This window comes from Excalfactoria chinensis, chromosome 11 (genome assembly GCF_039878825.1).
Source record: "Excalfactoria chinensis isolate bCotChi1 chromosome 11, bCotChi1.hap2, whole genome shotgun sequence".
Classification (NCBI taxonomy): Eukaryota; Metazoa; Chordata; class Aves; order Galliformes; family Phasianidae; genus Excalfactoria; species Excalfactoria chinensis.
Window position 1 is genome coordinate 2,446,763 of NC_092835.1, and position 14,113 is coordinate 2,460,875.

Here is a 14,113-nt window from a genome sequence, read left to right on the forward strand (position 1 = left end):
CTGGAAAGTCTCATTTTAGCAAGAATCAGACAGGGCCACCAACATCCCATGTAAATGGAGTCAGGCTGCTGGAAGGGACTGAATCATTTCTAATAACCATTTTACCAAACTGAATAAAATGCTCCAGTGAAACAGGTCAAAAAAGGATCTGAGCATTTCATACAGAAGACAAAATGTAGCATTTGCTTGCAGAGCTCACAGTTTGAGAAACCACCTAGAAAACAAAAAGGGAGTGCCTGAGTAATGCAGGCCAGGAATACAAACCCCAGGGTGTACTGTGGACAATGCAGAAAGAAACTCCTTGTGCTGTGGCCATCAATGCCCTGTAGAGCAAGCTGACATGTAAGGGCAGCCACAAAAAACAGATAAAATGCACCTGAAGGTGAATGCTAATTTATATAGAGGATAGTGCTCGATTTTCAATATTAAAACTTAAAAATCCTTCCTTCCTTCCTTCCTTCCTTCCTTCCTTCCTTCCTTCCTTCCTTCCTTCCTTCCTTCCTTCCTTCCTTCCTTCCTTCCTTCCTTCCTTCCTTTCTTCCTTCCTTCCTTCCTTCCTTCCTTCCTTCCTTCCTTCCTTCCTTCCTCCTTCCTTCCTTCCTTCCTTCCTTCCTTCTTCCTTCCTTCCTTCCTTCCTTCCTTCCTTCCTTCCTTCCTTCCTTCCTTCCTTCCTTCCTTCCTTCCTTCCTTCCTTCTTCTTTCTTTCTTTCTTTCTTTCTTTCTTTCTTTTCTTTCTTTCTTTCTTTCTTTCTTTCTTTCTTTCTTTCTTCTTTCTTTCTTTCTTTCTTTCTTTCTTTCTTTCTTCTTTCTTTCTTTCCTTTCTTTCTTTCTTTCTTTCTTCTTCTTCTTTCCTTCCTTCCTTCCTTCTTCCTTCCTCCTTCTTCCTTCCTTCCTTCCTTCCTTCCTTCCTTCCTTCCTTCCTTCCTTCTTCCTTCCCTTCCTTCCTTCCTTCCTTCCTTCCTTCCTTCCTTCCTTCTTCCTTCCCTTCCTTTCCTTCCTTTCTTCCTTTCCTTCCTTTCCTTCCCTTTCCTTCCTTCCTTCCTTTCCTTCCTTTCTTCCTTTTCTTTCCTTTTCTTTCCTTTCTTCCTTTCTTCTTTCCTTCCTTTCCTTCCTTTCCTTCCTTTCCTTCCTTTCCTTCCTTTCCTTCCTTTTCTTTCCTTTTCTTCCTTTCCTTCCTTTCCTTCCTTTCCTTCCTTCTTTTTTCTTCTTTCTCCTTCTTCTTTCCTTTTTTTCCTCTCTCCTATCAGTTGCTGCCCCACAAATCTCATCCTCCAGTCTCTGTTTCACACCTCTTTGCTCTTTCTCCCTCTACCCTCTCCCTCTTTGCCCTTGTCCCTCTATTTCTTCATTTCTCCCTCTCCTTCCTTTCCCTCTCCACCTTTCTCCCCTTCTCTTACCCTCCACCTCCTCTCTCGGTGCCGGCGCGGCGGTGCAAAGCCTCTTTGCCCCCTGGGGGGCAGCACACGCCGCCTCAGTGCTCCAACCGGGCAGGTGAGCACCGGGACCGGAGCGGGGATCGGCGGCACCGAGCAGCGGCACCGGGCATCTACAAGAGCGGGGAGCCGGCTGGGAAAAGCCCCCAGAGGATCGAAGATCTGAGAGTTGCGGCTCTCGGCTCCTCTAGAAAGAAAATCAAAGCTGAGAAAGGAAGCGGCCGCCGCCCCGTCGGTGGTGGGGAAATTCGGGCAAACGGCGTTCCCAAAGTCTCGGAGGAACGGGGAGAGAAAGCCGCCGTGCTCGGCAATAGGGAGCGTTTGCCCCGAGCGTGGGGCTTTGCTGCCTACGAGGATTCCTCTGTCTTCGCTTCTCCGTTTCGTACGCGTTATTTTTTTTCAGATCGATGATTTCATTTTATTCGTTCTCCACTTGAAGTTTTCGGGCTCTGTTTTGTAGGCTCTGTACAGTCCCCCGCTGCAGCACGCAAAATCCATCTCGCTGCTTCTTGGTTGCTTTATTTTACTCTATAGAAATTCGTCTCGGTAATGTTTTCAGCTGAGGAGAGGTAAGATTCAATGAGGGTTATTTCTCGAGGCGTCCCGTGCCTTAGGAAGGGACAAGTCTGGCAAACCTCAGGGTTGCTTGGCTCAGCTTTATGCACTTAAAAAAAATCCTGGCTTTAAATTTTATACATACATACAGTTCTACAAATAAACCCTTAGAAAACAACGTGGGTTTGGTGATCTATTTGAAATACGATTTATTCGAAAGCGGGGTGTGAAATCTGTTGTGAAAAAAATAAAATGGGTGGTGGTGGTGGGGGGGGATCGTTCTCGAATTATTTCAGAACAATAAATTACGATTATATAAAGAAAGTCGTCTCGATGGACGTAGATTTCCATGAAAACGCATCAGCAGATCTCGTAGAATTCACTCTTTATTTTCACCAGCGGTTCTCCCGGACTCACACACTGGCGATGTAAACCCCTCTTAGAACCTTTCCCATTGATCTCCGTCGATATTCAATAGCGATTTGGAGGCGTCCGGAGAAACTTCGCCACCGATTTCTCCCCTCTTAGTTTATTTATCGCTGTACCTCCTCGCGGAGGAGCTGCCTTTTATCTTTTGGTGTTTTATTGGTGTTATTTTTTTTCCCTGCCTATAGCAGAAAAAGAAGGGGAAAAAAAAAGATGTAGAATCGTTTCCTTTCTATGAAGAAAATCGCCGGCAATTCCCGGCCCCGCCGGGTTCCCACGGCGCAACCCGCTGCGGTCCGCGGCTGAGAGTATAGAAAGGGGGCATTTCGACCACAAAATCCCGATCGGAATTTGGGTAAAATAGCTTTGTTGAAAGCCTGACGGTGCCCCACAAATTGCATGGAGGGAAAGGAGAAATTACAGTGCGAGAAACCAAAAAAATCGCAGCTTAGAAATCAGCCTGGCTGGGGAAAGAAGCCCCGCCGAGGTGACAGCTCATTCCTTATCTGCTCCCTTCGGGCTCGAATCGATTTTGCAGTAAGAATTGAGTGTTTTTTGTTTTGTGGAGCGGGGAGTTGGGGGGGTGGGGGGGGTGGGTGAAAATCACGGCTTCTCATTTAGATTCCGTGCCGGTCAGAGCCGCTCACCCCTCCGGCAGCGCAGAGCGCATCGCCGCGGCTCTCCCGAACACCCGACTTTACACATGGCCACCTCGCGTCCCTAATTGTCCCGCTCTGATTGCCTCTAATGAAATCATTAGAGAAAGGCAGAGGGGCGGATTTTCACAGCCAAGAGGAAAAAAAAACAGCACACACACACACACATAAAACTCCTCAATGGCCAAAGGGAAGAGGGAAAAAAAGCCACCTAAGCGCATTGTCTGATGAAGGAAAGGAGGAGAGGAGAGGAGAGGAGAGGAGAGGAGAGAGAGAGAGGAAGAGGAGGAGAGGAGAGGAGAGGAGAGGAGAGGAGAGGAGAGGAGAGGAGAGGAGAGGAGAGGAGAGGAGAGGAGAGGAGAGGAGTAGGAGAGGAGAGGAAGGAAAGGAAGAAGGAAAGGAAAGGAAAGGAAAGGAAAGGAAAGGAAAGGAAAGGAAAAGGAAAGGAAAGGAAAGGAAAGGAAAGGAAAGGAAAGGAAAGGAAAACATCTAGGCTATGTCATTTAAAATAATTCTATTTGAAACGGGGAAACCTGAGCACGGAGCTGTGTGCGGTCTGGATTGCGGCGCAGATCCTGCGCCCGTGAGGAAAGACCTGGTGCCTTCACAGCTCCAAATGGGCTTCAAATCCGTTTTTCTTTTAGTCAAGTGCCGGGGATCGGTTGGCTCTTTGGGGCGAAAACGGTGGGGAAAAAAACCTATCTGTTGCTGGGTGTATAGGTTAAAGGGGGGAGAAGAGAAGCAGATTGTGGGATATCTCGATTAAAGATGGGAGATGTGTATATGTCGTTGGGTGTATCGATTAAAGCAGGGCGACACTGACTGTGTGTGTGTGTGTGTGTGTGTGAGTGTGTGTGTGTGTGTGTGTATGTGTGTATGTATGTGTGTGTGTGTGTGTGTGTGTGTGTGTGTGTGTGTGTGTGTGTGTGTGTGTCCGCGTGTGATGCTCGCATCGCCACCGCATCCCACCGCCTCAACTCCATTGGTCGGAGAGGCGGCGGCGAGGCCTACTATTCGCTGGAGGCGACCGAGAGAGGCGGAGCGAGCGGGGAGTAAAAGCGGGCGGGCGGCGGGCAGCGGTTTGAACGGCGGCAGCGCGGCCGAGGAGCTCGGCGGCTCCGCGCACCCCTCGCCGCTGCCGGGAGCCGGCGGGGCGCCGCTGTGCGCCGGAAGATTTCGGCCGGTTCTTGTGACCAGGGTTTCCGCAGGGCTGCTATTTTATTTCCCCCCCTTTCTGCTCCCTTCCCTCCCCCCCCCCTCCCGTCTTTTTTATTTTCTCCCCCTTTATTTTTCCCCCTTTTCACTTTTCCCTACTTTTTAGTTATTGCTTTTTTAAATTCTCTTTTCCTGCTAAGAGCAGACCCCTCCTTCCACCCCACCCCCCCTCCTCCTCCCCTTCCACCTCCTCCCTGCCCTCTAGGTGTGCCCATCAGAATCACAGTCATAACGAGGGAGGGAGCGACCCGCCTGCCCCCGGCTGCCCCAAGGATGATGCTGCTGTGCCGCTGGGACTGAGATCGCAGCCGAGGCTCGCTCTGTCTCTGTCCCCTCTTCCTTCCCCGCAGAGGGTGAGGCCCTTCCTCTCGCGATCTTCCTCCTCCTCCTCCTCTCCATGATGCAGGCTCGCTATTCCGTCTCGGACCCCAACGCTTTGGGAGTGGTGCCCTATTTAAGCGAGCAGAACTACTACCGGACGGCGGGGACGTACGGCGGCATGGGTAACCCCATGAGCGTCTATTCAGGCCACGCCGAGCAGTACGCGGCGGGCATGGGGCGATCCTACGGCCCCTACCACCCTCACCAACCCGCAGCCCCCAAGGACCTGGTGAAGCCGCCCTACAGCTACATCGCCCTCATCACTATGGCCATCCAGAACGCCCCAGACAAGAAGATCACGCTCAATGGGATTTACCAGTTCATCATGGACCGCTTCCCCTTCTACCGCGAGAACAAGCAGGGCTGGCAGAACAGCATCCGTCACAACCTGTCTCTCAACGAGTGCTTCGTCAAGGTGCCCCGCGACGACAAGAAGCCGGGCAAGGGCAGCTACTGGACCCTGGACCCCGATTCCTATAACATGTTCGAGAACGGCAGCTTCCTGAGGCGCCGGAGACGCTTCAAGAAGAAGGACGTGTCCAAGGAGAAGGAGGAGGCCCGGGAGCGGCTGCTGAAGGAGCAGCCCAAAACCCCCGGGCTGTCCGGCGCCGATCTCCCCAAGGAAGCTTCCTCCTCGTCCTCTTCTTCCTCGGCCTCCGAGAAAAAAGTGGTGATCAAGAGCGAGACGGCGTCCCCGGAGCTGCCGGTGATCACTAAAGTGGAGACGCTGAGCCCGGGGAGCGGCGGGGGGCTCCGGGACAGCCCCCGCAGCGCCGCATCACCTCCCGCCGCCTCCCCCGAAGGTTCGCTGCCCGAGCAGCACCCGGCCGGCAACGGACTGCCGGGATTCAGCGTGGAGAACATCATGACCCTGCGGACATCCCCCGCGGGGGACCTGAGCCCGGTGAGTGCCGCCTCGGGCAGGACGGGGACCGGCATGCCGCTGGTTTACCCCACGTCGGGGCAGCCGTCGGGTTACAGCGCGGCGTGCAGCCAGGCGCTGGACACTAGTGGGAGCTACCACTGCAGCATGCGGGCCATGAGCCTCTACAGCGGCGAGAGGCCGGGCCACATGTGCGTGCCCCCCGCGGCGCTGGAGGAAGGCTTGGCCGAGCACCCCACCGGTGCCCCGTCTCCTCTCGGGGCACTCAGCCTGCCGTCGGGGCAGGAGGGAGCGCTGGGGGCCGGGCACCCGCACGGCGGCACTGCGGCGGGGCAGCCCGCAGCATCGTGGTACCTCAATCACGGAGCCGAGCTGAGCCACCTGCCCGGTCACACGTTCGGATCGCAGCAGCAGACTTTCCCTAACGTGCGGGAAATGTTCACGTCGCATCGGTTGGGAATGGAGAGCGAGCATCAGGTGAGCAGCAACTCCGCCTGTCAGATCCCCTACAGGTCCGCGCCTTCCCTATATCGCCACGCCGCCCCCTATTCCTACGACTGCACTAAATACTGAGTAGCTCCCCCCCCCGTCCCCCCAAAAATCCCAGATCCTTCTCCTAGAGCCATCCGCAAAAAATAAATAATAAAAAAAATAATTTAAAAAATAATAAAAAAATAAAATTAAAAAAAAAAAGGCAATAAAAATCAAAAGGAAAAAAAAAATAAAACCCAATAAACTAAAATAAAAGCAGCGATCAGGTGGAATAAAACCTCATCAAACCCTTCAGACCGAGGGGGGAAAAAAAAGGTAATAAAAACATAAAACGAAAAGCCTCTCCGTGTGGCTACGGGACACGGGGGTGCAGATCTCACGTTGTGTGTCGTCCCCCCCCCCTCCTCCATTCTCCCCCCCCTTCATCCCCCCATTTCGGGCCTCCTGAAATTCCGGTCAAGTAAATCCTACTTGAAAAGGGGATGTCTCCGAAAAGAAATGGAAAGGAAAAAAATAGAATACTTAAATATATATATATATATATATATTTGTGTGTGTGTCTATGTAAACAAAGTGGCAAATTTTATATGCTAAAGTATAGGGGAGGGGGGAGGGTCTCGGAAAAAGAAATAAGTTATGGACCAATATCACAACGACCATTTATACGATGTGTTTTTTTAAAAGAAGTATATAAATATATATAGATATAAATATATGTCCTGGGTATTTTTGAAAGTTCTCTGTCGTGCTGTAAAAAATGTGTGGATTTCTAATCAGGCTGGATTTTTGTTGTGTCTCAGAGCCGTTAATATAATATTTAAAGTTGAGTTCACTGGATTATTTTTTTTGTCTCGCCCGATGATTTCTGACTTCCAAATTGATGATGAGTGAGTTCTTCTTCTTCTCCTTCCGTGTACAATTATGCCGTAGAGTTTCTTTCCTTTTAGAGCTGTTCTTTGAGCAAGACGAGGAAATAATTTATTATTATTATTATTATTATTTTGCTAGTGGGTTTTTGAAAGGAAAAAAAAAAAACAACCAACCAATCAACCCCGAAGTATCTGATACTTTCTTTTTAATTATTATTATTATTATTATTTACGACGCGTGATGTTTTTTTTTGTATAATAGATCTCACCTTGACCGTTCTTAAGGACTGTTTTGCTTTAATCTGCTTCCGAGTTCGTTTGTCTTTATGTGGTCTTCATTGTTGTACTTACCTTAAAATAAACCCGTGCTGTTTTGTTCTGCTCCAAGTCTGGCGCTCTGTGTGTCCGTCCTTGCTTTACGCATCCATTTCCCTCCACCTTTCCTTCGTGCGGCGCTCGTTGTTTTTAAAACCGACTCGTTTTTCCTGCAGCCGAAAGGTTGATTCGGGTTTATTTCATGGATAAAGGTTTAATACAGGCGTGAGGCTGATGCTGGGCTGCCGCTCTATCCCAAATCTCTGCCCTTAGCCTCCAAAGGGGAGAAGGGAGCAAGGAGGGAGGGAAGGGGGGGGTTCTACGGCCGCCTTCCCTCTTGCCCTATCCTTGCAAGCTCTGCTTCAATGCGATGTCCGCACTGAGAGTTTTTTCCATGCGAAAGCAAAACCCCATTTTAAAGGCGGCCCGAAGCGTGAGCTGGGATTTATCGCTTATACCTCCGAGTCTCGAAGTAAAGCGGAAAGTCCATACGTAGGGCCCGTTTTATAGCTTTTTAATCCCCTCCCGCGTGGATATCTGTCCACTTTCAGCCTCCCCTCCATCCCCCTGAGCTGCTGCGCTTGCTGACAGCTGTTCCCCAAACCGAAGTGAACCTGTTAAAGCGGCTTCCCCCCCCCCCTCCCTTCCATTCCCAAAGCACAGGGACACAGCAGCTCTAAGGCTGTAGGTGCCGGGAGAGCCTGGAGGAGGGAAAGGCTTCTCTTACTCAAGAGATTTCCATGCCCGGCTTCTTCCCCCGCTGCCGGCACAGCGAAGGGGCTCCGCCGCTCAGCCCCGACGTGACCCGGGGGCACCTCCCGGCCTTTCCCCTTCCACAGCCCCATCCCCTCTGTCTCTATACCGGGGGTGAAGGAACCGTTCCGTTCTCTTTGGCCTTTAGAAGTGGATGACATGAATTGCTTTTGATCGCTGACATTTGGCACGCGCTAGAAATCTGGCAAAAAAACACTGAAACTCTCGGTTTAAGTGAGAAAAAAAATACCCGACACTCACTTGATCTGTATTTTAAGGAACATTCTTGTAAATCTCTTGCCATTTTTTTTCCTTTCCTGGCTCTCAGAGAGTGATTTTCTTTTTCTTTCCTTCTTTTTCCTTCTTCTTCTTCTCTCCCTCCCCCCCCCCTTTTTTTTTTCTTTTCTTTTTTCTTTTTTATTTCCCCAGCAAAAAACAAAACGCTGTTTTAAGTATAAAAGGGGGATAAGAGCACTCATTGCCCAACTCCTTTCTTGTGGGGTATCTCCCTCTCCCAGGGCTGGGGAATTCCTGGCTGGTGCCTCTGCCACCCCTTCACTTTCCGCTCCCCCCCCTCCCCCCCTACTTCGCTGGACACAGCAGGGCTGGGGGAGGGGTGAAGGGAGGGTTATTTCTTCCGATATCGGCTGTACCCAGGGAGAGCTCGGGATAAATGTAATGAAGGGGATAATGCACTGCTTGGTGGGTTTGAGCTGCTCCCAAAGTCTCTCTCCTGGCCGTTCTTCTGCTATCCGGGGATGGCCGGGTTTCAGCCTCTTGGCACAAAAAGAAAAGCCCTCTGTGAGGTGCTGAGAGCAGCGTAGGGCCGGGAGCATTCCTCCTTCAGGATCAGGCCGTTCTCCCACCCTAAATCCGGGAACTGCATCTGGGACAGGATGGTCTTGCAGCCTTCCCCCCCCCTGAATGCAGATCTACCTTGGCTGTGTCCGCCCCTCTGTCCCAAACGGGCTCAGACCTCATCGATACGTCCCACCCACTCTTCTTATCGAGCCTTTTGCAGGCGAGGTGAGAGCCGAGTGCGTGATGCAGGGACATTTTCGAGCCGGATTTCGGAGCTGTGATGCAAGGCTCGATAACGCGATAGACTTTTGTCGCGACAGGTGACGGTTGGGGCAGAGAGGGAGGAAGGGAACCTGGATGAAAGCATAGGGCAGCTCCTTACAAACCGCCCCGTCCCCTCGAGCCGGCCCTGATGCGTCTATTCCCAACACCAGATAATCCCCCCACCGCGTCCCTTTTCCAGGCTCAGCCCACCCTCCCAGCCCTTAGGACAACTGCAGCTGAATGCTTTCCCCCCACCTCCCCGTAATAGGTCAGAAGGGCCAAGCTCTGCCCCAGCGGGGCCGCCTGAAGCTGAAGGATGCACCGGGATGAGGCCCAGCGCGGTTCCGGGCAGCGGATGAAGCTGGTGGATGGTTTTTTTTCTTGCTACACTGCCATCAAACTATGGTTTTGCAAAACCCGTCTGAGATCCCAGACAGCTCTGTGGTTCGGGAGGGGAAGGGCCGGCGGGTTCGCAGCTCGTTCCCGTACCGCTGCCGGGAATTTCCCTGCGCTGTGAGCCCCAGGGAACGTATCCCTGGTGCTGCAGGACCCCTGTAAAATGTATTCCCCTTAGGAAAACCCCCGGCCTCTTCATAACCCCGGGCAGAGGGCTGTCTGCTCCCCCAGAGCCATCCTACCCCTCCTAAAGCTCAGCAGCGTGCCGTGGGAAGGAGATTTTGGGGCAAGGCCGCTTGCTTTCCTGTCATTTCGGAGATGATTTTGCTGAAAATTCATACCAAGCATTCAGGAGACGGTGGAGAAATAAATACGCTCCCTGTCCCTTGCCAGCGTAGAGCGATCATGCGATTATACAGCGCCGTGCACGGCGGCTCGAGGTGAGGGGTGGGCATTTCTAAGTGCTTCAGGGTCGTTCGCAACGGTCAGCTGGGGATGAGGAAGCCCCTTCTGAAGCAGCTCCTCCAGGAGCTGGACGGGCCCGGATCCTGCGGTGGGGAGGACTGCGGCAACAGAGGGGAGCGCTGATTTACACACCCGCTTCGCAGCGGGTTGGGTTACAGAAAGAGTGGGGAGCACTGATCTATCCCCTGATCCCCTTCTTCCTCCCCCGGATCCCCGGGCTCGAGCGCTCCTCTCTGCTACTTTAAAAGGGGACTTTCAGCTGGAGAGGAGGGGAAACACGTCCAGGAGTGCCTCCGCCGGATCCGCATTTCTTACGTTCAGAGAAAGAGCTACAACAACAACAATAACAACGACTACAACATCCCTCCAGGCCTCATCGCTCGTTCTCGTCCTCTCCCTTCCCCGGCCACCCCACTGCCCGTACACATAACGCAGAGATGCTGCCGGCAGGAGACAGACACCAGGCAGCGCACGGGTTGGGAAGAAGGAGCAGACAGAAAAGCCTCATCCCCGCCTCCAAGGATTTCCTACCGCAAAGAGGGGGAGAAGAGGGGGAAAGAAAAGGAGGAAGCAACAATTTTACTGGGGGAGGGAGCTCGGGGAAGCCCTTGTGTCCATCTCCTGCCATACAAGCGAGTATTTATTGTTTTAATAATCTACCCTTGGGGTGTCCCAAGAGACGGGTCTTCCCTAAGTGGGGCTGTGCGGGGAGGGGGGGGGGGGGGGGGGGGGGGGGTCGTGCTGCCCCTTGAGTGCATCGAGAAGGTGAGAGAAGCCGGGCTCTGCCCCATCCCTCCCCAACGAAGATGCTACCGGGGGGCGGGGCGGGAATGCTGATTCCCAACGTTTAGTCGGAGGGTTCTCCCCACTCCAGTCCGTCCTGCTTTGATTTATTTGGGGTTTTACTGCATGGATGGCACTCCTGATGCTGCACGATACCGGCGTTCCCGGTTAAAGGCGGGGTGAGCAGAGTGGGTTTGTCCCTCCCTATCCCCGGCCTGGGATAAGTCAGTGAACGGGGACGGTCCCCATCCCCTCGTCAAGGAGACACCTCCTTCTCCAGCCCTGCGTTTCTCAGGCTCGCTGTCCACCGCTTGCAGCGTCTCAGCCTCTGTCCCTGCTTCATAGCTCTTAAAAATATAATAAATAAAAGGAAGGTGTCGTTGATCAGTCATTTGCGACTCCATATGAATGCTGCTAGCCTTTGCTTCTGGATTAAAACCCTTCGTCCGCTCCATTTCTAGGGAAACTGTATAAACAGACGGGAAACCCGACGGGCTGAGAGATCCCGAGGGGAGGGCCGGAGGGAGGATCGGCTGAGCTCTGCTTTTACTTCCTCGCCCACCATGGAAAAGTCCCACCACGGCCACCATGAGCGGGCGAAGAGCTGCGTGGAGGGGTTTATTTCTCTTTGAAGCCATTCCCAAGGAAGGGATGTTTCCTGATTCAGGTCTTGCTTCTCTCCTTAAACAACTAGAAAACGGGCATCTTTCAAGCTGCTTCTGCCAAGCATCTCCTGTTCACCTCTTGCTTCATTTCTACGGCCTTCTAACGGGGGACACCCTCACACCCCATTTCTGTTGTATCCCTATTCCATCCCTATTGTATCTCCATCCCTCCGTCCCATCCTGTCCCATCCTCATCCCCATCCCCATCCTGATCTCCGTCTTCCTCTTCCCTCCCCCGAAGAAATGATGCTTTAATTAACTCAGGGGACCTGGGGAAACAGCCGACACCTCCAACTGCATCGGAATCCCTCAGGACCTAGGATTAAAGCTGTGACATCAGCAAATTAATAATAATAATAATAATAATAAAGCCAACAACAGAAAACACAGACCCAAACCTGGACATTTATACAGAAAAAGAGCATCACAAATTCCTAATGTAAGCACCGGCCAGCTGTGTGCACTTGTAAAGTTGTTATAATCCCCCTCCTTGTTATAAACAGGAAAGTACATAATATAAAGCAACAGGCCCGCATTCACAAATACTGACCCTCCTCCCCTCCCGCCGAGTTCCCCCCCACACTCCCCTCCCCCCGAGTTCTCAGCAGCCATCGGGGGCTGCGGGGACTCAGTCCTACGCACCTGCCCCCCCCCCCCCTCCCCCCCGCAAACAACGGCCATAGAATCGTTTTCCCCCCCCCTCCCCATCAGCAGCGCTGTTTTCTCCCCTCCTCGATCCCTTTTTCTCCCTTTCTCCCCTTCCGTTTATGTCTCCCTTTATTTATTTTTCTGTTGTTTCTCGGCCCCGTTTTCCTCCGGGGATCCTCTCCTGCTCCTCCCCGAGCTCCAGCAGTGCACATCCTGCTCTGCTGTGTGTGCTTACAGCGTCAAAGGGTGGACGTGATATTTCAAACATCAGATCAGTGCGTTTATATATTGGGTGCCCGGAAATTTTTCCAAATAAACACAGCTTGATTCGACTTGGGTGGGCAGACTTATCAACAGACTAATTCTATAAACAAATGAAGGAATAACCCGGAGACCATTGGCTGGTACCAGCGAGACACGTGGAGAGAGCTCGGAGTTTTGTAGCAATGAAATTTTAATTAATGTGGGTGGGCTGAGAACACAAACGACTGTTTATCAGAGACAATTTATTTTCCAGTGCTAAGTCAACATATAATAGCAAACTTACAACAATTATTTAACTTTTTTCTTCCCCCCCCACCCCCCCTTTTTTTTTTCCTTTTTTTTTTTTTTTTTTTTTTCCTTTTTTTTTTTTTTTTTAAGAGCTATGAAGCGGGGACAGAGGCAGAGCGAGCTCGTTCGGGCTGGGTTGGGATCTGAGCTCGCACAAACCTCTCCCCGGCGGACTCATCCCTCCTGGGGGGAAGAGCAAAAGCCCCGAGCCGGCCGGCCATGAGCCACCTCTACAGCCCCCACCTCTCCTCCATGGGCTCTCCGTCCATGCTGTACCTCCCTGCAGCGCTGGGCTTTGCCCCCAGCGGCTCGATCACCCGGCAGGACCCCCCTCAGAAACCCCCCTACAGCTACATCGCCCTCATCGCCATGGCCATCAAAGAGGCTCCGGAGCAGAAGGTGACCCTCAGCGGTATCTACCAGTTCATCATGGACCGCTTCCCTTTTTACCACGACAACAAGCAGGGCTGGCAGAACAGCATTCGCCACAATCTATCCCTTAACGATTGCTTCGTCAAAGTGCCCCGGGAGAAGGGTCGGCCGGGAAAAGGCAGCTACTGGACCCTGGATCCGCGCTGCTTGGACATGTTCGAGAACGGCAACTACCGCCGGAGGAAGAGGAAGCCCAAAGCTTCGGGGCCGCAGGAGGTTCGCAGCGGCTCGGTCCCCTCCGACGGCGGCCGCCCCGACGAACCCAAGCGGGCCAAAGGGAATGGGACGGGGCAGAGCCCGGCGGGGGACTCGGCCGATGAGGGGGTTGCGAGGCCGGCAGGGGGGCGTGGGGGAGGGGATGCTGTCCCCCGGTGCCTGGATCGAGGCGGGGCCGCCTCTCCCCGACCCCCCGACGGCCCAGGGGGGCCGCCTGCCGCCGGTGCTGGGCACAAGAGGGGCCGGAGCTTCAGCATCGAGAGCATCCTAGCCCAGGGGCTGCGGCAGAACCCCCCCGGGGCCGTCCCCAAGGCCCGAGAGAGCCCCGTCGGTTCGCTGGTGGCCAGCGGAGGCTTCGGGTCGGCCCTTAATGCCTCCCTCATGCTCGACTCCCAGGTGCACGGGAGGCTCTACCACATCGGCATCCCCTTCCTCTCCTGCTTCCCTTTCCATTTCTCCGAGGCGGTATTTAATTTCCAGTAGTTGCCCTCATAATGATATGTGCCCCCCCCCCCCCCCCCCCCATTCTGCTTGCTGGGAAGGAGAGCCCGGACTCGGACCTCGCCATGTGGGTAGAGATCTAAAAGAGATGCTAAAAGTTACTCAGGATTTCAGGGCATTCTCAAGGCACCTCTCGCTGCGAAGCTCTCTTTTACCATTGCCTCATCCTCTGCCAGATCGACCAAAAGGTAAACCGGATTTTTCTCACATCAGAGAGAGAGACAGAGGTGAAGGGGGGGGCTGGAAGGGGGGGGGGGGGGGAGAGAGGGAGAAGGGCGGCATGCTGGCCTCTAAGCCCCACTAGGTTCGCTCTGCAGCTTTAACCTTTGCATCCAGCAAGATCCTCAGCTCTGCTTTCTGCCAAATCCTTTCAGTCTTCAGTTTTCTTTAATTTTTCCTTCTGGAAACCAAA

The 14,113-nt window shown here is 53.0% G+C and overlaps 2 protein-coding genes across 2 annotated transcripts; both read left to right on the forward strand.

The window, feature by feature from the left end:
* Positions 1-4,170: 4,170 nt before the first annotated feature.
* On the forward strand, positions 4,171-12,764 carry FOXC2 (forkhead box C2). Its single transcript, XM_072346476.1, has 3 exons — positions 4,171-6,026; positions 11,149-11,354; positions 12,643-12,764. Exons 1-2 carry the CDS (start codon positions 4,683-4,685, stop codon positions 11,317-11,319), a joined length of 1,515 nt encoding a protein of 504 aa, XP_072202577.1. The 5' UTR covers positions 4,171-4,682; the 3' UTR covers positions 11,320-11,354; positions 12,643-12,764.
* FOXL1 (forkhead box L1) lies at positions 12,690-13,683 on the forward strand. The gene has a single exon (XM_072346477.1). It carries the CDS (start codon positions 12,772-12,774, stop codon positions 13,681-13,683), a length of 912 nt encoding a protein of 303 aa, XP_072202578.1. The 5' UTR covers positions 12,690-12,771.
* The last annotated feature ends 430 nt before the right edge of the window (positions 13,684-14,113 follow it).